Source organism: Urocampus carinirostris, chromosome 13 (assembly GCF_059441175.1).
Source record: "Urocampus carinirostris isolate Australia breed hairy pipefish chromosome 13, RoL_Ucar_1.0, whole genome shotgun sequence".
NCBI classification, from domain to species: domain Eukaryota; kingdom Metazoa; phylum Chordata; class Actinopteri; order Syngnathiformes; family Syngnathidae; genus Urocampus; species Urocampus carinirostris.
Genome location: NC_142361.1, coordinates 21,373,148 through 21,394,198, shown reverse-complemented (window position 1 = coordinate 21,394,198; position 21,051 = coordinate 21,373,148). Strand labels below are relative to the sequence as shown.

Sequence of the window (21,051 nt, the reverse complement as noted above, 5' to 3'; positions counted from 1 at the left end):
TGAACTACAAAACAATTCTACAATTTTAAAGTTAAAAACAACTTTAAAACTGCAATATGTTTGAATGAAATGTTTACAATTTATATCTTATTCAACACATTGGAGAAACGTGGAGTTTTTAACCAGGATCATAAGATTTGTGGGTGTCGTAACTTCAATTTGTATCTTATTTTGTTTCCATGCTGCACAGGCGTTAAATGGGGCTTTACCACGCTCACTTTGAACTTCAGGCACCAGTCTGAGTCTGCAAACATCAGAGCCCTGGCAGGTTTATATAACTTTAACATGTTTTTAATGTGTTCAGGGCACAAACTTAAGAGAGCAGAAGCAGAATTTTAAAAAGTACACCACAGCTGATTGATGAAAGGTGTATCATGTGCAAATCTTTCGTTCTGCTAAAAAAACACGCTTGAGAATTTTGAGTCAGCAACTGCTGTTTGATGTTTGGTTTAAACCCCTGAATTCGAGTTAAACCCTAGCCCTGCATAGATACGCATGACAGTAATTACTTTTGCTGGAAATATTACTTTAAATGTGCTCTTTTGGGAAAGTTTTGCAAAAAGTTGTCTTAGTTGCTGATTTAATATGATAGCTGAGTCAGGTCCAAGCCTAAAAACCTCAATATTAGACTTTAACTCTCTGCAGGAATAGCCAAAATTCTATCAAGGTTTTTACTGAAGAGCACCAATACATGCACACACATACACACACGCACACACCCTCTCAAAAAATGAGAGCAAGGATGCCACATTGTCTTGGATCAGATACACTGAGCTCCTAAGAAAAAACTGACTGTTACTCCATTTTCTAATAGCAATATATTTTCTTTTGTGGTGGAAAATGAATATAATTGATGGTAATCTGCATAGCCAAATAATCAAGAATGGCTTTCTGAAGCGGGCGGCACGGTGAATGAGTGGTTAGCGCGTCCATGGCACAGTTCTGAGGTTATAGGATCGAATCCTCCTGTGCGGAGTTTGCATGTTCTCCCTCCGGGCACTCCGGTTTTCTCCCACTTTATAAAAACATACATGTCAGGTTAATTTGCCAGTCCAAATTGTCCCTAGGTGTGAATGAGCGAGTGAGATGTCTGTCTCTGTGTGCCCTGCGACTGGCTGGCAACTAGTTTGGGGTGTCCCCTGGTCACTGCCTGAAGATAGCTGGGACCCTACTGAGGATAAGCGGTGCAGATAATGGATGGATAAGCTTTGTAAAGCAACATAACCTAAAGGTAACTTATATATAGGGAAAGAGGTCAAATGCTTGACCATTTAGGGGATGCAACAAGTCACTTGGTTTAATAAGCTCCATATTGCCAGAAGTTTGCCCCTTTTGAAAGCTTTTATTATTAGAGAAAACATTTTTCAATACATTGCCATACAATACCTATATGCAAGACTTTACTTTACTTTACTAAAAATCTTACTATTGTGATATTTAAAATGAAAGAAACCTTGACGGTTGTCAAATTTGATCAGAAAACATTTCTTGTCATTTGTTACACAAGTTTCGCACATTACACTAAATCAAGATAAGCAAAATACATATATGAAGCCTTTTCAGTCTATCAATTAAATTCTCTAACAAGTCTAAATCTTATGACCACAATTGCCTTTTCAAAGGGACTGGCAGCTCCTCCCTCTAGATCGCTTATGTCACCTACGCCTTAAAACCATTGGACTGCGCAGATGTTCAAAAGCTCCCCTTCACAGTCCTGCTTCATTTTCCTCTCTGATCCCTCACTATGAAGAGTCTGAACAACCGTGCCGACAGCCATCTGTGCAGCCAGGTGGAATGCGAGTTGGAAAACATGGGTTCTTGGGTGAACCAGAGTTACATTGATGACTCTCCACCCTTACCCCGGGTCGTGAGCTCGGTCTACAACTCACAGCCCCTTTACCAGGGCTCCCTGGAGAGCATGTATAATGTTGACCTCCCTGGCTCAGTCCCTGAAGAACCGAAATCAAGTAACAAAAAAATCCTGGTGAAGGAACGTGGAGGCTGCTGTTCTTTTATCAAAGGTAGGAACATTCTTAACAATGGCTTGTTCTGTTGTACCGTATCCTGAATAGCCTTTGAATTTCAACCAAGACAATGATCATTCCCAGATATGTTAAGTCATGTTATTTTAAAGTTGTTAATTGTCCAACAGAACTAATTTCGTTTCTTTTCCATAGGCTTCTGGGGTACAACTTTGACCGAGAACACCTCAGGCAACCGAGAACTCTTCGTCCGCACAACTATACGGGAGTTAGTTGTGTACTTGGTCTTTTTGGTGGATATTTGTCTTTGTAAGTAATCTGAAGAGAAAATGTGTCCAAAATGTTGTTTTTTGGTTATAAGAAATGTAGGTGGTATATATTTTAGTGCAAATAACACAGCATGTTGTAACTTATGGATTTCAACAACTGGATTATTAACCTACAATATTACATTTGAAAACATTTATTGACGTATAAAGGAGGTATTATTTTTCTAACTGCCATAACAAATAATTTACATGATTAGGGTCTTTACATACAATTCTTAATAATGTGAAAAATATTTTAGCCCTACTCCCTATACTTTCTATAACTTTTATGATTTTGCTACTTTACGGATTTGCATTGTGCGTTGTGTTCTGCATTATGATTGGCTATACAGTCTCCCTGCTTATTATTACTTAACGGTACAGTAGGTATTGTGAAAATACAAAACAAAAAACTTGCTTGATCCTGCAAAAATAGTTTGTTCTTTGGATTCAATGTATATAAGAGTATCTAATTGTATACCTGTAAAATGTCACGGATTTTGCCTATCAAGGGTTTTTTTGTACTGTAACCCCCGTGAAAAACAAGGGGATTACTGTAGTTACAACCTCGTAATAAAATAATAACGGAAAAATAGTTGTTATTTCAGAAATGCTCATTAAACTAGTACCTCCTCACACTTATTAGTAACAAAAAAGTAGCTGCAAGCTTCAAAAGTGCAAAACTTGAATCGAACGGCACAAACTGGGACAAGATATCTGACTTTACCCAAAAATGCATAATTCTGACCATACTTAATTTTGGCAATTTCTAAAATTATTTATAAAAGTTAGAAAGTAAGTTGAGGTTTCCATATTAATTATTCATATTGCAATGCTTATGTGATGTTACCGGTAATTATTGAATAATAACTAAGAACATCACTAAAACATAAAATAATGGCGAAAACTTAAATCATTGTGAAATAATTGTGAGACAATGTATGTTAAATTAATCAGAAATTATCTACCCCAATAAATTTGATTTAAGAAATAGTCAAAAGCATGAGTGAAAGTGCATCAATGTTATTGGGACAGTTACTATAAAAAGTCCTCAAACACTCCTTTAATACCAGCCTTAAATATCCTCCCCATCCCTCTAGCTTAGCGCCTTTGTCAAACCAACCATTATCTTTGAGAGGGACATGCCCTTTGCTTTTCAGTGATAAGAGCATTTAGCCTCGTACATTGTTTCTTTGTCAGCATTGCATTGACATTGTTTGATGAGGCCATTGCACCAGGCTGGCGTGCACCCTCCCCAAACAAATTACAGCCTCCAATCTGGATCCACGTGATGGTTGCCACATAAATACATCCAAAGAACAAGTGTTCAATGACGGCTGTGTGTGTCCAGGCTTTTGCGTGCCTTATCTTTGGACCACTGAATGGAGCAACGTTTAAGCTAAACCTGAGCAAAGCCAGATAAGGATCGCAATTCACAATATCATGTTGTCTTTCAGTGACATACGGTATGACAAGCTCAAGCACCTACTATTACACGAAAGCCATGACTGATCTGTTTGTGAACGCAGCCGGAGAAAGTGGGGTTAAGTTTCAGTCTATTAGCACCATGGGAGATTTCTGGACTGTGAGTATTTATTCATACGGATGTTTCATTTTTGTCTCAGAAGGAAACAATAGGTTTTGAAAAAAATCTTTACAGTTTGCTCAAGAACCATTATTAGATGGCCTTTACTGGACTAAATGGTACAATAACCAGTCCCTGGACAGTGGGGATCAGTCGTTCATCTACTATGAGAACATGTTGCTGGGAGTTCCAAGGATCAGGCAGATCAAGATCAAGGACAACTCCTGCAAAGTTCACAAAGACTTCCAGGATGAGATCACAGGATGTTATGATGTCTACAATGAAAAGAAGGAAGATGATCGCAACTTTGGTCTATTCAACGGCACAGCGTAAGTTTCATTTTTCCCATGAAAGGATGAAATGCTGTCAGCTTGCTTATGTGGCCCTCCTCACTACCATGGACATAACTGCACCACAATTGAGATCAAATAAAGCTGAATCGGAACAAGATGTGATTTTAACTTGTCTCGTTCCGTTTACCTTGTCCTCTTTACATATCTATTTTGCGTTTTGTCTCATGCTTCTGCAGATGGAACTACCACACAGAAAAAGTCATCAAGGGTTCTTCACATTGGGGATTGCTGACCACTTACAGTGGAGCTGGATTCTACCAAGACCTGGGTCGAACGAAGGAAGAAAGCAGAGTTGTGCTGCAGGAGTTAGAGGAAAACCTTTGGCTGGACCGAGGAACCAGAGCTATTTTTATTGACTTCTCCACTTACAATGCTAACATTAACATGTTCTGTGTGATCAGGTACAGACTGAAATCCAAATTGCTCGATTAATATCCCAATTTGTGTTTGACGTCAGTCTGTTCACAGGTTGGTAGTGGAATTCCCCGCAACTGGCGGAGCTATTCCATCCTACCAGATACGAACAGTGAAACTGATACGCTACATCAGCTACTGGGACTACTTCATCCTGAGTTGTGAGATAGTCTTCTGTTTATTTATCCTCTATTATGTCGTGGAGGAGATTCTTGAGCTACGAATACACAAATTCTCTTACTTCAAGAGCATCTGGAACATACTCGACATTGTAGTCATACTGGTGAGAAAGTCTTTCAAGAAATTGTTTAAAGTTTGAAGGTTTTTAAAACAAGTGACATGTTTCTTATTTATCATTTCCAGCTAGCCATTGTCGCCATTGTATTCAATATTTTCCGTACAGTCAAGGTAGACAAGTTGCTTGGCAAATTGTTAGACCAACCAGAAATATATGCTGACTTTGAGTTTCTGGCATTCTGGCAAACTCAATACAATAATATGAACGCGGTCAACTTGTTCTTTGCCTGGATCAAGGTAATATACAGCCACATTACACTTTACAAACTTGCCAATTTCCACTATCTCAGGATTGTTTGTGTTCTTCCTGTCTCTGTAGATTTTCAAATACATAAGCTTCAATAAAACGATGACCCAGCTGTCCTCCACTCTAGGTCGTTGCGCAAAAGACATCGTGGGATTTGCTATCATGTTTTTTATAGTGTTCTTTGCGTACGCTCAGCTCGGATATTTGCTGTTTGGTACAGAGGTGGAATCATTCAGCACCTTTGTCAAGTGCATGTAAGAGATAACCAAAACCACAAAATAACTTGGGAGCACAAACTGAAAATACTTTTGTTCTTTTTCTTGCAGCTTCACCCAGTTCAGGATTATTCTGGGAGACTTTGATTACGACGCAATTGATCGCGCAAACAGAGTCCTTGGACCAATTTATTTTGTCACCTATGTTTTCTTCGTGTTCTTTGTCCTACTGGTAAGCAATTCAGCTACACGAATCATTTGCAGATAAAAAAACATATCCTTACATGTATTTTCTCTTTAGAACATGTTTCTTGCCATCATAAATGACACCTATTCTGAAGTGAAGGAGGAGCTATCGTCCCAAAAAGATGAGCTACAGATCACTGATTTAATCAAACAGGTACTTAAACCCCGAAAATGACGTTTTCACCTTTATATTATCAATCAAAAATCACTGAAACGGCATGGGATTGTTTTTCCAATCAGAGCTATATGAAGACATTCATGAAACTGAAACTTAAAAACGAGAAAATTTCAGATGTCCAGAGGGCTTTGCGTGCTGGATCTGGTGAAATTGAATTCAAGGATTTCAGAGAAACTTTAAAAGAGTAAGTGGAAATGGTAGACTGAATCATGTTTTTTAAACAGAATCCTTACCATTCTGATGATGTAACAGAATGGGACATGCTGATCATGAAATCACTGCAGCTTTCTCCCAATTTGACCGCGACGGGAACCATATTCTAGATGAGGATGAGCAGGAAAAGATGAAAACAGAGCTGAAGGAAAAGAGGGTTCGTACAGTAACATGATTTTACCTGAACAACATTTAAAATTTTGTTAGGTGCCGTAAGTAATAGAAAGTTCCATGGATGAACTCTGATAAACCTTCTTACATTTTTACAGGATGCTCTGGCTGCTGAACTCAATAATCTCGGAATAAACTACGGGAAAGATGTGGGAGAAAAGCCACCGGTGATCTTAAGTGACCAAAAGAACAATACAACTCACACATTTATGGACCGGGAACAGTATCTAAGGTATTAGTTCTTTAACTAAAAATATGTATATGACTTTAATCCGAATTACCATCTCTTTGTTCAAATGTAGATTGTCCAGGCAGGTTCTCCATCTCGAAAGCGCCATGTCTGACACTATTGCCAAGATTGAATTGATAATGAAGAAAATCGGGATTGAGGATGTCACTGAACTAAACAAAATCAACGGAAAAATGGCAACAAATTACATTGTGAGTATAAACATCTAGACTAGAGCATTAACGAATACAGTACTTTTATTTTAATTAGGTCTATAGTCAATTGTTACTATGTTGCTCATTCTTAACGTACATTAAAGTGACAATGATTTTTTTTAAGTCAAAGAGAACTCAGAATTAGATTCACAACCATAAAGTATCAGGCAAATATTCAGTGCAGGAAACCACATCCACAAACATTTACAGTTATTAAAGTACATAACGTTGCATCTTTAAGAACCGTATAAATAATGTATATTGTATCTAGGAAGAATATAAGATTCCGTTCATACCTTTTTGGGGTGGCATTCTGAGTTTACCCCAACATATTTCTGTGTGTTGATTGTGGATTTTGTAAAGCCATCATTTTTGTTGGAAAGTTAAGTCAGCTGCCCTGGATCAAACTATGTCATACAATCAAAAAGTTGAACTGATGAAGACTGTGTCAATATATTCTCTCGTTTCTTCGAGATCTGAAGTTCCAACATTACTTTTGGAGTGATTGATGCTGTAATCTTGACTTAAAAAATGTTTTGCTCTTCCGTCCAATAAAACATGTTTGTGTTGATCTATACATAAACTCAAGCATAACCAAAAACAACTGGTGTTAAACTTAAGTTGTTTTCTCCTTTGAAAACATTGACCTAATGTTCAGGATCTCTGTCAGGTCCCTGCATAACCTGCTCATGAGCAGTTTTTGAATCGGGCGTGGTGGAGAGAACAACCAGAAACAACCAGCGGTGCTCCCAATAAACGGAATTTGAGACGATAACTCTCAGTGTAGAATTGAAAATGATATTACTACATGTGCACAATAGGTAATTTAGTTTTATATTAGGTGCTGCAATACGTTACTTTTGGCTGAAAACCAGTCGAGGATCTAGTCTGTATCTTGGCCTAAATTGGATCAGAAAAGGCCCGTCACGTCAGCTAACTTGAGGTTAAGCTAATTTGGGATGTTAAATTTGATCACTTTTGGACTTATGGCACCTCCTAGAGGCCAAAATTGATCAAAATTGCCTGTTAAAGGGTTATTATGTATCGTTTAGCGACTTGCAGCGGAAAAACATCATTCATTAAAAAAAAAAGCACAAATACAGGAACTATCAACAAACATGTATTTACTCATCTAGAGCAAGCTGACCTGATTTTCTTCTGTTTTGCTGGGAAGGGAACCCCCCAAAAACTTTGTGAAAGATTAAGAAAAATGATGTGGTTCAATCACGTGGAGTCTCTGTAGTTTGTATTATCCCTTGTGCCTTGTAGCACTCAATTTCATTTGCACTTCACAATACAGCGACATCTAGTTGTCGAATACTAGTGTCCCTTTCAGTATATTAGAGTAAAAACTGCAATCTGTGGCGTTAGTACAATACATGAATGACTTGACCTCCAACTACCGAAAAATGACATTATTTACAGTTTACAAAATGCATTTTTGTTTTTATCCAAGCAGGGGGATAAAAATGCCCCAGACAGTAGCATCACGGTTTGTGTGGACCGAGGAACAAAAGCTGCACTGCCGTCAGGGAGAATTTGCACGATCCCCACATATGACTGTCATATGTGATCAAGGAAAAAACTTGGTGAGACAATGCAATATGTTCCATTTGGGATGAAGAACGAGTTACAGATCAAATGCTTTAAAAGTAATATATTTTCAGAAAATATCCTCTAGGATTAACACTCTAATTTGAACTCACAAAATTTCAATATGTCTGTGCGTTTTAGAGTCAAAGGGTCAAGTTTTATTGAGAGATGTAAATATGTATGCATTTTGCTTTCTAGGAATCTGAATCAGAGTAAAGATGCAATGTTTACGCTCATATATAAGAACTGCAACAATGTCAAGTGTTGTAGTCTAGTCCTATTACATATTAGGAGAGTTGTGTAAGAGACTATTGTGCAACATTTTAACTTTTAAAAACAACTTAAAACCTGGCTGTTATACTTGCTGAACAAGTGTACTTGTTTTACCATCTTCTTTAAGATTATCAACTTATATGCGTGGTGTGAACAATTATATCTGCAATTTATGTCTATTCAAGCCTTAAAATACAAACAGTAAAATGCAAGTAAGCTAAGTGTTTGTTAAATGCATGTAAATGCAATTAAATGAGTGTCTAATAAACATACATAAAGATCTGGTTTCAAAGTGTCTTTATTTCAAATGACTCAATGTGTTCTCTATGTTCTAATGAAAACCATTCCCAGCAAATTTTCAAACATTTTTATCATGGAAGCAAGTCATTACATTCAAAATCTTATGAAACAAAAATAAATGCACTTGGCGACCGTGCCGTTCCAGCTAAAACAAAATCTGCTTCCTGTTACTTAAAGAAAATGGCTAAATCCTGAGTGGACAATTTAGAATGGGTCTAATAAATTAGGAGGGGGCAACCCTATTACACAATGCTTATGTTTACTGATGACATAATTATTTTACAACATACAAACTTACATACAAACAGTGTTTCAAGGGGCTGTGTCAAGGTTTGCAATTAAGTTGGACTAAAATGAGATGGTTTATTAACCCAGCCTGCTATATACAACCCTATCCTCCACCCCAGAAAAAAACCCATCTACTCTTAAGCATGATAAAACAAATGGCACATAATGTCAAGCCAAATAGAAGGGGGCTATGTTTTTTTACTTCATACAGCACTGCCAAAGGTTAAACATAGTGCTTCCCCCATCTTTAAAATAACACTAAAATAGAAAAAAAAAAAACAATCGCCATATTTACAAATCTTCCAACTAACATGCAATAACCTTACGACAAATAAGGCCATCACATTTTAACATTTTAAAAGAAGGTAAGCTGTCATTATAAAGATAATTTAGAAAATGCCTTTGATCAATGTTTGGCCGGCCAGGAATAATGGAAATGAAGAATATATTCCTCCAGGAAACCAGCCCAGACTTAGCATTAAGATTATCTGTGAACAAAAGGATGAATATCTTTCGTCTTAATATGAATTTAGTACATCAGTGTCTCGTGGAGCTTTTCCCTTGCCACAAAACAGCCGCACAAAAAACAAACGCGTCGAGCACATACCGAAACATGCTGTTGATCACTCAAAAGAAAATATTTGGGAGAATTGAAAGTAAGTGTATTCGTGCCTAAGAAATAACTCCGCGGTTGCAAGTATTGTAAAGCCACAGCATTCTTTAGAAATGTTTGTGCACTGCAAACTATTTCAGGAGTTCTATTTACAAAGCACTTTTCATCTACGTCGAAACTGCAAAGACTTGATGGCTGTTGGCCGAACAAGGACCAACGCTGTAAGGTTGCCGTGGCTCATTGCAATGGTGCTTATACGAGACAAGCTTCATTTGTACAGAAATAAAAACAATTTAACCCAAGCTTGTTGTTTTCTTACCTATGTGACTCAATATTATAATAATTATTTTTATTATAATAATACCCAACATTTGCCATTCATGAGGAGTACATAATCATTCTTACAAGACTGTAAACTGAAGAATATTTTACATCTGCTTTAGAAGTATAACAAACATGGTTTATGGATGTATTGCTCTAATCTGGGGAGTGATCTTGAGTTTCACTCCTAACAAACAGATACTGACCCTTTTATCCAGTCAACATGAGAGAAAAAAAGGGCGGCTTCCCTAGCTGTGCACAAGATGTCTGGATGACATTTGTCTGAATGTTACGTAATGTGTACCGAGGTGGTCAAATAATTAAAGAGAAATTATTACTGAATTAATTTGATGTTGGCTAGACTTACAATATGTTACACATACATGTTCCCGCACTGAAATTCGCATTCAAAACATATTTTAAACATTTTTAGTTCAATGGACACTCCTTTTAAAATGATATTTGTCCAGTGGGTCAAAAAGACGCTTTATGAAAATGAGTTGACTCGAGCAGGTTCTTCTCAGCTAGAGACTTGCGTGAAAATTGGATCACTGAGCCTGGTAACCACTCATGTTGAAGTTGGTCAGGTTGGACACGACAGAACTTCCAGAGGCTGAAGCCTGACCAGATTGAGAGCCGAATCCTCCAACCCAGCCGGGCGACTGAGACTGCCTGTGAAATCAAACAATTATTATAGAGCAAGTTGATCACAAAACTTGTATATTGCATAAGCAGAACCCCAAGAACTGCTTCAAAACAGCCACATACAAAATATATGTTTCCCAAAAATAAAAATAAAAAGTGTACCTAAACAACGATTTTTATCAATGTATAGGTAATGAACATTGATATACTAGTAATAGAGATAAATGTAAAAATAATTTAAATAATTTACTGTACTTTTAAGCAATGCTTGGATGGCAGAAACTCCTATACAGTCATCACTCGCAATAACATGGTTCATCCTTCACGGTCTTGACACTTCACAGATATTCATCATGTACGGTGTACAGCATTCTGATTGGCTAATAGGTCCCTCAGGGTTTAGTCATTTGTGACAAATAAACGTTTACAGGTACAGTATACGATACTTATATTTCTCAAAACAAATGTTTGGGCCTGTAAAAAGTTGATGATTTTAATGTATTTTACTTGTTTAATAATTATAAAACAAATGTTATTCTATGTATCGCTGATTGTTTTAGGAACCCAACTCTGAAAAACGAGATTTCCTCCTTTGACTAGATCGTTACCACCGTTTTCTACTTTTTTCCCCAATGACTAACTTTCACAAAAAAGGGCGTTAAAAAGCAACAAGTTGCAATAAAGTGAGATATGGTCCCACTAAAACCCAATCGGACAGTGGCAATAAACTGAACAGGATGAAAGGATTATTTTCCTTTGGTTTCCTTTCTACAATTCTCGCATCAAATGAATGCAAACACAAGCCTTGTAACAGGTTTATTGGTTGCTATGTGGTTCATTAGCTTCTCTGTCTTAACGACAAAGAGCCTGACAAAGAACGGCCTCTTTATGTTATTTTGTTTAATGGTCTTAAACAAAACCCTTAAATCAACCTTGTATTAATAGTTCTTAATCCAGTTTATATGTGAGCATATATGGTAAATGAAATGTTGAGAAAATTAGTTCTAGATTTGAGAAATATCATGTAATTCTTTAGTGAAACATTGAGTTTGATACATACTCTACTCCAAAGCCTTGTTGGTTCCATGACTGGCCATACATGTTGTAAGAGGGAACTTGCCATCCATTGGTCACATACTGCTGCCCGTATTGCTGCTGTGGACTTCCATAGACCTGATTCCATTGACCCCACTGACCATAATCCACCTGTGATTAAATATTTTGCCGCTCAATCAGGAACAAACAGACCTTACTCCAAATACTCTCTTGACGTTGATGACAATAATACAATTTTTTTTATCTACCTGCTGGGAACCTTTGGTCATATCAGGAGATTCCTTGCCCCAGTAACATTTGACAAGATGACCTTCGATGCTCGTACCATTAACCGACACTATAGCATGGGCAGCACTGTCGTGGGAGGAAAACCTTTAGAGAGAGCACATAAAGATAGTTAACTCAACAGAGAAGTCGGTTAACACCTACAGGCCAAACGCTGCCATTACCTGATGAAGGAATATCCTTTCTCCGGGAAGACTCTGATTTCCATGATTTGACCAAATGGAGAAAAGGTCTGCCTCATCACTGTATCTGAGATTAAGGGAAAGACAAGAATTACATTTCTCTGCATTTGTTTGGACTGGCCGGAAACCTGCAGAACACTAAATTAAAATACTTGCCGGACAGTCCCGACTGGATTCCTCCACAGTACACCGTACAGTTCTGTGGACTGGATTGGCTCACAACATCATCAAACCTCAGTTGTTTTGAGTTGTCTGAAATTAATAGAAAATAGTTATAATTAAAAAAAAAATCTGATTTCAATAGCATTGTTTTCAGTAACTACTTACTCTCCTGTGAAGTCTTTGGAGCAGGTGGTTTCCGCGTTGCCCAATTGGTCCTGATTTGGCGTCCACCAAGCCACTGCCCACCCATGTGGACAATGGCATTCTCGGCATCCTAAAGAAACAAATCAAAACGTTTGAACTGATATCTTGTTGAAGAATGACTTAATAATTACTACAGCAATGGTATCAGTGGTGAATAATAGATTGAAATTCCCAAAATAGTGGCCTCTTAACTTTAAAACGCTGAGGGTAATAGGTTTGATCTCTGCTGTGCACGAATTGTTTATAATAATTGGAAAAATCAAAAAGCATATTGCTTCATTGATCAAGTCTAAAGAAATGCTGATTGGAAACTAATAGGAGTCCTTTTTGTGTTTGGTCTATGTTTTGAGGATGCAGCAGACTAGCCAATTATAATAGATTTCCTTGGATGTTTGGATTTACATTAGGTGCAAGCCAAGGCGGTAGTGATAAGATTTATATACAGGAATTCAGGACACTCTGATATTATTCCTTGATCAAATGAGGATATTTGGGTGTTTATCATTCCGGGAGAGGACAAAATCCACCAATAGCTTGAAATAATCATGCAGAAAAAACGTGTAACCGGCACGGCTCTTTTCCCTCGTGCAGTAGTGCTTGTTTAAATAAACCTTTCTCGCTATCCCACTTGATCACATGGCATGGAAATCAATTCATTATACAAAATCTGAACAAACTAATGTACAGAATAACTAGTACATGTGTTATAGAAGGCTTGTGTTTGCATTTATTTGATGCGTGAATTGTAGAAATATAAAAAAGTAAAACTAATTCTGCCCACTTCCTGTTGGGTGCTCAAAAAACAAGCAAGGTAGGGTGTCTGGTGACGTTCACTACATAGCAGTGTGGAGACCAAGGTGCGGCGCCGAACCGGTATTGTGGAGTAGAGGCTGCCTTGATTCACCATATTTATTGGCTTAAAATCATTACAAATTGTTGTTTCACTTTTTCTCAGCTCAAACTAAGCACTGTAAGTGACAAACGTTGTTGAATACGAGTGGCCATGATTTTAAAATGTAAACTTTAAACACAATACCAACATAAAATTTACAATGTATTTATTTAATATCCGTCAAGGTCAGATTCATTTGAAGAGCCGTTTCCCTCATCATGCTTTTTTTGCGTTCAATTATATTTCAGGACGACTTTCTGTTTACTACATTCTTTAAAATTTGTCTGTGGGATTGTGATTAAAAACATTGTTATGAGATAAAATAATACCTTTTCATATGCCATCTATATTACTGGTGGGTCTAGTGGTTAGGATTCGCCGCTCTCACCCGGCAATGTTTTGCGATCTGCGAAATTTTCGACTGATCAATCATTGCACAATACGGTATTGTACACATACCGTAAAACCTGGAGTCTAATGCAAACCCAAACTGAGTTATTTTCTAGGTACAAAAATAGCACGTTATGGACAAACACATACGGTATCTAGAAATACTTCATTTACCCCACATCCTCTTGGAAAAAGTAATGAAAATAAGCTTTCATCAACCATCTCTCTGTATTTTAGGTACCAAAGAAAAAAATACCCTAAATATAATACTGTAAACTTAACATTTTCTTTTAATCAAGATTTTGCTCAATTTGCTTGGAGATAATGTGAGTTGATTGATTAATTGATATACTCTAGTTGTGGGCATCAGCTACTTTGCTCTAAAGGACATTTTGTTACTACTTTAAAAATGGCCACTATTTTGAGTAAATCCAGTGATCAGTTAGGTAAAATATTACCTGCATTGAAATTCTTTCATCTAGAATACCGTATTTTCTTGACTGCAAATCCCACCTTGAGTCAGTTTGGTAAAAAACATGTTTGTTCAATTTAAAAGAGAGAGAATTGAAAAAAAAAATGACACTGAATTAGAAGTCCCATTTTTACGATTTGTTTAATGATCGGCCTTAATTTTCGAAATTACTTTGGGGCGCAGAAAACACTAGTATTTTAATGGACGTGAGGAAGCCGCTAGTTTTCGCCGAAAACACCAAAAATAACTGTCATAGAACATGGAGGGTGTCACCATCTTAGAAAAAGAGAGCGAATTTTCCTCATACTCAAACATAATTCCTTTTTTTAAAATATTTATTTAGGAATATACGTGTTGAAATCACCAAAACGATGAAAAAAGTAAGACTTATAGCTCAGAAAATACGGTAGGGAACTATATAGAAATAACCTATGGACTTCTACATATATAAGCCAAAAAGTAGAATAATAAACAGGAAAAGAAATAACCTTTCATCTGTGTTGTGGCACTGGAGCCTTACCAGTTTGTTGTAGAAGGACACAAATCCATACCCCTTTGATTTTCCTGTCGCCAAGTCTTTCACAACACGAGCATCTCTGAAGCAAAAAATAAAAATGTTTTCAGTAAGTAGTCAGTCAATTGCATGGTACTAATAAAGGAGCCACGCAAGACACTGGACTGAGAATCCAATGCACTGTCCTATACAACTTGTAGCTACCAAGGAAGGATCCTGTACTGAAAGCTGACTTGCTACCTCAAAAGCAGGAATTAAATGTACATGCAGTTTACAAATTTACAAAACTTAATATGTATTGAGACATTTCCAAAAAGTACCAATTTATCAACTACTTGCTATCTCATTAAATATTGGACATATACTACCATGCATCCTTAAACTAGTCTTGAGTCCTATTATTGAAAAATGTACAGCATAATAGAAAAAAAGGAAATTAAATGGCATACATGGCTAGATTTCTTTATATTCCGCAGTCAATTCTTTACCACCGATATGGAGTACGGCATTTGGGGAGCTGCAAATTTTGAGAAATTGAGAAGACCTTGAAGCGACAAACCTTTGAATACAATTGAAAGTCAAACACTTAAAAGATTTTAGAGGAATATAATTACAGCAAAATTGAATGTGATAATCTATGCTATATCACATAAAGACAGAATATCTGCAAATAAAGACAGGAAAATTGAATAGAGAAAAAAACTACATCTGAGTCTCCAGAGTGCACAGTTCCTTGCTGTTAGCCTTCAAGCTCCTGTCCAATCCTATGAGCATTTCTGTAAAATAACCAAAATGCTATTACTTCACTGAGACCCACATCTAAAGGCTATTCAGGTTCATATAAAAAGCTTACATTAAGCTTAAACTTACCAGTACTGTATTAATATGCAAAGAAGAGCAACGCTAGTCAACAAAAATCAACAAAGAAAGACCACTTCATTAGGTGATTGGTAATCAACCCCAAACTGGACTTAAACAAGTCTTTAAGACAGTATACAGGCTTTGGTAGTTACAGGCCTTGATGTTGGTGTTAAGTGTCGGTAATGGCTCAGGTTACATTTGCAGATCTTAGAAGCTTCATGCAAATGTGATGTATAATAACTATATAAAGATTGACAGAAGCTTTGTTTCCACACCATCTTTAACACAATATCTCTATGTCTCTTAAAATAGGGGTAGTTTGTGTTGAACTTACTGACAACAATTCCTTAATGCAATTCTTAAATATTCAAAATGTTTGTCAAATGGTTAAAAAACAAAAAACAAAACATACATAGCTTAAAGTGTCATATAAAATGGAAAAAAGCATAACGGTTGCGTTGCCAGGCATTGATGTCAGGCGAGGTTGTTGGTGCTATGGTTTATTTGAAAAAGCGTCAGGGAGCCACTAGGGAGTGCCATAGAGCAGTATGGCCACATTCAGCTACAAAGCCAATTGTACACAAAAGCAGATGTTTTGTCAATTTTGTGCATTATTATTGGGAGTGCCTTGACACGGAACCTAGCTAAAAAACAATCCAAGAAGCCTTAAGCACAACTGTAAATTTTCACAGAAATAGGTTCAGCCTTTTCGTAGCCTACAAACCTCGTACGGACACACACGCACGCAGATCAGAATTAATAAATACGTTTAGAATAGATAGATAACACTGTAATCCTGCAAAGATTTGCATGAGTTTGTCTTACGGTTAAAAAGGCACAAAATATTTTAACAAGAGAAAATAAACATTTTTTTACACCTTCACAACAAATTGGTAAAGTTCAAGAAGCAGTGAAAAAAGCAGAAAAACATTCACGTTAAGGCTCTAAGAATTAAAAAAAATCATAAGACTAACTTACGAGATGCTCCCAAATGGTGTAAATGCGGCTCTCACATCTTCTGTGGTGATCTCAGGGCTTAGATCACCCACAAACACATGGAAATGATCTACAATGACAGGAAAAGAAAAATCAAAAAAATCCTACTTTATAGTTTGTGTCATTTATCCACACATTAATTTTATCTTAAAATTCTCTTTTAAGCCTTTATTACATATTTAGTGCCATGTCTAATCCTGTTGTAAACAATGTTGACCATGTCATTATGACAATAGAGACAATTCTAATTCCACAAATTCAGTCTATACACTTACTGGATGTGTCTTTCTTTTGGCTACTGGGAGTAGTGGCCCAATTGACTTTGACTTCCTGGAAAAAAAGGGCTTCAAGTTGGAACGTTCTCAAATAAGGTATTATTTGCAAAACTGGTCTGAGAAAAGGGATCCTACCTTGCCAAGTATTTTTCGTCCATTCATAGCTGCTAGAGCGGCTGCAGCATCTCTGTGCTCAAAGAATTCCACAAAGCAATAGGGGTCATTGGTGGTATGCTGCAAGAGAAAATGCAACCAAATTAGCATAGGTAATTCAGACCTTACTTATGATGAGTAATCATAATGAATTACTGTTCCAGTGTTGTTATATCAATAAAGAAAACATGAAAATTATTTTGGCAATGGGATCATATGGTGTAATTTCAGCAAAAGACTATCTCACAATCTAGTCATAAATCGAATAGAAAATAAATACCGAATCCCAAAATGTTACGTTGTCGACTTTGCGGTGAGCAAGAGAAAGTCCCAGCACCAAATCCTCGCAATTCTGAAACAATATTATTTTTCAGGTCACATCCTTTGAAGAATGTAGGCTTGATGTTTCAGACATTAATTTAATTAATAACCAAGCGTATTTAATGCAAAAATACGTCCCCATTTCTGGTGGCGAGTTTGTCCTCAACTACCACACCTGCTGCGTGCATTTGGGATTTTGACTTAGATGGCATGTATCTTGGAGATAACTCGATGATTTATCTTAATCAAATTACAGAGCAAAGAAAGCTTGCATTGTACATTTGACTAGATATTTGCAATTCCCCACAATAATGGCTGACAGAGGCTTTAAAAATTTCTAGTTACAAAATGTACCACAGACATTGGTGATAAAGCTTGAGTTTCAGTTAACCCACTTCTTGGCCTTGATGGACTTACATAGAATTGGCTTGTAAAACAGATGTCTGTATACATTATTGGAATATTTTACAGTTGGCGGGGGTTTTCTTCTCAAAATTCAAAATAAAATGACATTAATTGTGATCAACCACTATACCTGGGGTCAGGGACATATGCCTCACAAGCTATATATGATGACTCTTTTCATGAGGCCATATGTCTGAGAGAAAATTGTTTCAATGCAAATTTTCTATGTCGTTCCAAATTTGCGCGAGTGAAGCCTTTTGTAGTGCACACAAAGGCAAAATAAAGCAGATCATTGTTGTTTTACTGTCCAGTCCAGGGGTGGCGAACAAGTTTGACACGGAGAGACGAAATTTTTAACTGTGAGTCAAAGAGCCACACCACGCACTGACCAACATTAGACGTAAACTACGCAGATGATTGGCAGTCGGTTATGTGTCCAGAGCAGCATTAAAACAACAAATCTGCCAAATTAATTTCAAAATATTTTTTATTATTTGGTATTAACTCTGATGGATTCAAGTGTGTTTTAAGAGAGGAAAAAACTAAACATGCAACGAGGCAAAGAGCAACAGTATAAAAAAAAAATGATGAGGCAAAAAGCCGCATTCTTATTGGCCAAGAGCCGCATTCGGCTCTAGAGCCGCGGGTTCGCCACCCATGGTCCAGTATAAATAGGGCATTTTTAACTACAGTTTCAGTGTGACACCAAAAACACTTGTTTTGGCTGTACATCGCTAAGAAATCCTTTAAACGAAAGCGCATTAAATAATCCATGTTCAACGTTGAGACAAATTATTATGAAAATCTACCAAAAAACTGTAAATAGGCCAAAAGAACAACAAGGACAATTTGATACCAGCTCAGTAGCCTAGATGGTAGGGCGCCCGCTTTGAGACTGGGAGGTCGCTGGTTCGCGCCTCGGCCGAGTCATACCTAAGACTTATAACATTGGTAAAATGGCGGCGCCCTCTGTTGGCTGCGGCTGCATCGGCTCGCTACAACGGGTCAGGTGTATCGACATTTCGTTCTTACAAAGAATGACAATACAAAGGAAATTATTATTATTATTATTATTGGGTGAGTGGAGCTATGTGAAGAGCACAAGCACTCAATGCTGCCTGTGCCGTCTGCGCAGAAGGTAAATAGGTCGGGATCCTCGTTGGTAGAATTGAAAAAAACTGCACTTAGTTTTGAACCCATTTTTAATGAAAAAAATCAAAATGATCCCCAACGACCTCAAGTATATGCAGGGGGGGATACAAGTTTAAAGTGGTATATTTGTTGATCTAAGAGAATCTCTGGCATTATTCTTTTTTCATAAATTTTATCTAATCATCAAATGCCACGTAGTGAAAGAGATTGTGCTCAAGAATAAACTTTGGACTCTCCATTTTTTTAAGGCTCATTGAGTCAAAAAAAAAAAAATTCCCGACCCCTGGGCTAGACTGACAAATACTTTAATAATTCTGGTCCAATTTGACAATATTTAAGATAAAATTATTTTCAAAGTCATAATTTCAAAGCAGGGCGGTATCTCCATGTTTTGTTGCAACGATTCATCTAAAATCCTCAAGAAGACTGCGACTGATTAATGAAATGAACTGCATTTATATAGCGCTTTTCAAGTCAATGACTTCCCAAACCGCTTTACAATGTTGTTCGCATTTCCCAATAGCGGCCGTGCAGCCATGTAATGCACTAACCTGCTTATTGGGGGTATTAGGGGTTCAGTGTCTTACCCAAGGACACTGCGACATGTCACACGGAGGAGCCGGGATTCGAACTGCGATCTCTTGATCCCAAGACGAGCGTTCTACCTCCTGAGCTACTGCTACCACGTTTCTTAGTACACACATTCAAATTACAGACTTCTATTAAAGGCTATTGATAAATGCAGCAGTTTTCCTTTGAACAAGTGCTACATTTGGTTTTCCCTCCAAAGACAATGTGTAATGACGAGGAGGAAAGAGTTTCAAGTAATCAATGAAATTACACGGAGCCTACGAATTATTATTTGGGTTTTTTTTGTGTGGGTGTGCATCTCAAATCGTTGATAAGCACTTACCTCTGTGATCATTTTACAACTTTTACAAGGCCCTATTTGAGTAAAAAGTTGTAAAATCAAAATTTCCGTCACATCCCTGGAGAGGTTTCCCACATACCTGAAAAGAATTGTTAGAAAAATGAGTAATCATATGGACCAAACGACTCCACTTAATAAACAGAACCACTTGTCTTGACGCCGTGAAAATGTCCAAATCTTCAAGTAACCAGCAAATGTCAACCGGTTTGTATAACTTCTTTCGGTTCCGTTGGCAGTCACGCTGCCGGTAGTGCTAACGTGGCTAATCTAGCTACTAACATTTTCGGGTAATTTGACGCGACTTGTTAATGCAAAACATATTAGTAGAGCAACAACAATAGTTTTAAACTGATGTTTCGGTCAATTTACACTTTCCGTATTCTGCGTTAGCTTAAGTATGAAACAAACGCCCGATTTCGTTTTGTCGGTGCTAACCAAGTTAGCAACCGCTTTACAATTACAGCGCAGAAAATGTTCCGGCGATTGAAAATGTACTGCAACTTACAGCGTTCTGGGGTAAGAATCGTCATCCATTATTTAAGTAGATAAAACACCAAAAAACAATAAAGAAAATAAATCGATTACAGGTAAGCTAACGTTTTCCGCTCTTTCGGTGCGCTGTTATCAACTTGCTAACTAGCTTGAAGCTAGCACACCGGACACCAGGCTTACGTCATGTTGCCACGAGTTCCGACAACGCATGCGTGAAGGCTGTTGAAAAGGGCTGTAATACTTTAAAAATATATTTATTAGAATATGATATGTAATTTATATATTTTTTGTTTGATACAAAACCACTAGGAAAAACACATTTATATTACAGTAGTTTGCATTTCCAACGTCATGAGTTTTATTTATGTATTTATTTATTTGTTTTTTTTGTTTGCTTGGTTTTTGTTTGGGGTGGGGCAATTCTAAATCAAACAAACTCGATTCACGTCATTGCCAAATAACTGTTCAATGTAATGTAAATTTAATCCCAAACGTTGTGATAATACCCCTTTTAATTTTTATGAATCCTAATGGAAAAATGTAAAATATTATTCTTATTTGTTGAACTTTTTCTTTTTACCTAGACTACTTAAAAGACCAACTTGCTGAGTCAATTTTTTTT

General features: G+C 37.0%; 2 protein-coding genes and 1 long non-coding RNA gene across 5 annotated transcripts in view; 1 reads left to right on the top strand and 2 right to left on the bottom strand.

Annotated features, from left to right (window-relative positions):
- LOC148354057 (uncharacterized) overlaps positions 1-7,631 on the bottom strand; it is a 36,002-nt gene extending 28,371 nt beyond the window's left edge. Inside the window, exons 1-3 of one of the 2 annotated variants that reach the window (XR_015852573.1) lie at positions 6,950-7,631; positions 6,491-6,611; positions 6,059-6,144 (exon numbers count right to left, since the gene is read on the bottom strand). This is a non-coding gene — a long non-coding RNA (uncharacterized LOC148354057). The remainder of the gene's footprint in view (positions 1-6,058; positions 6,145-6,490; positions 6,612-6,949) is intronic. The other variant, XR_015852574.1, reaches the window with a different exon arrangement.
- On the top strand, positions 1,724-8,804 carry pkd2l1 (polycystic kidney disease 2-like 1). Of its 2 annotated transcripts, none has more exons than XM_088351978.1 (15): positions 1,724-2,021; positions 2,178-2,291; positions 3,748-3,875; positions 3,951-4,204; positions 4,405-4,629; positions 4,697-4,925; positions 5,006-5,176; positions 5,259-5,440; positions 5,513-5,633; positions 5,703-5,801; positions 5,888-6,009; positions 6,078-6,195; positions 6,308-6,441; positions 6,512-6,650; positions 8,113-8,804. In XM_088351978.1, exons 1-15 carry the CDS (start codon positions 1,745-1,747, stop codon positions 8,224-8,226), a joined length of 2,427 nt encoding a protein of 808 aa, XP_088208104.1. In that variant the 5' UTR covers positions 1,724-1,744; the 3' UTR covers positions 8,227-8,804. The 2 variants fall into 2 exon arrangements, with proteins under 2 accessions (XP_088208104.1, XP_088208103.1); XM_088351977.1 differs by having other exon boundaries at positions 8,110-8,804.
- Positions 8,800-20,636, bottom strand: tial1 (TIA1 cytotoxic granule-associated RNA binding protein-like 1). The gene is made up of 12 exons (XM_088351979.1): positions 20,443-20,636; positions 19,920-20,016; positions 17,111-17,209; positions 16,976-17,030; positions 16,683-16,770; positions 14,850-14,925; positions 12,537-12,645; positions 12,366-12,461; positions 12,192-12,276; positions 11,991-12,114; positions 11,747-11,892; positions 8,800-10,713 (listed from the first exon to the last, which is right to left on the bottom strand). Exons 1-12 carry the CDS (start codon positions 20,469-20,471, stop codon positions 10,590-10,592), a joined length of 1,128 nt encoding a protein of 375 aa, XP_088208105.1. The 5' UTR covers positions 20,472-20,636; the 3' UTR covers positions 8,800-10,589.
- Positions 20,637-21,051: the final 415 nt, after the last annotated feature.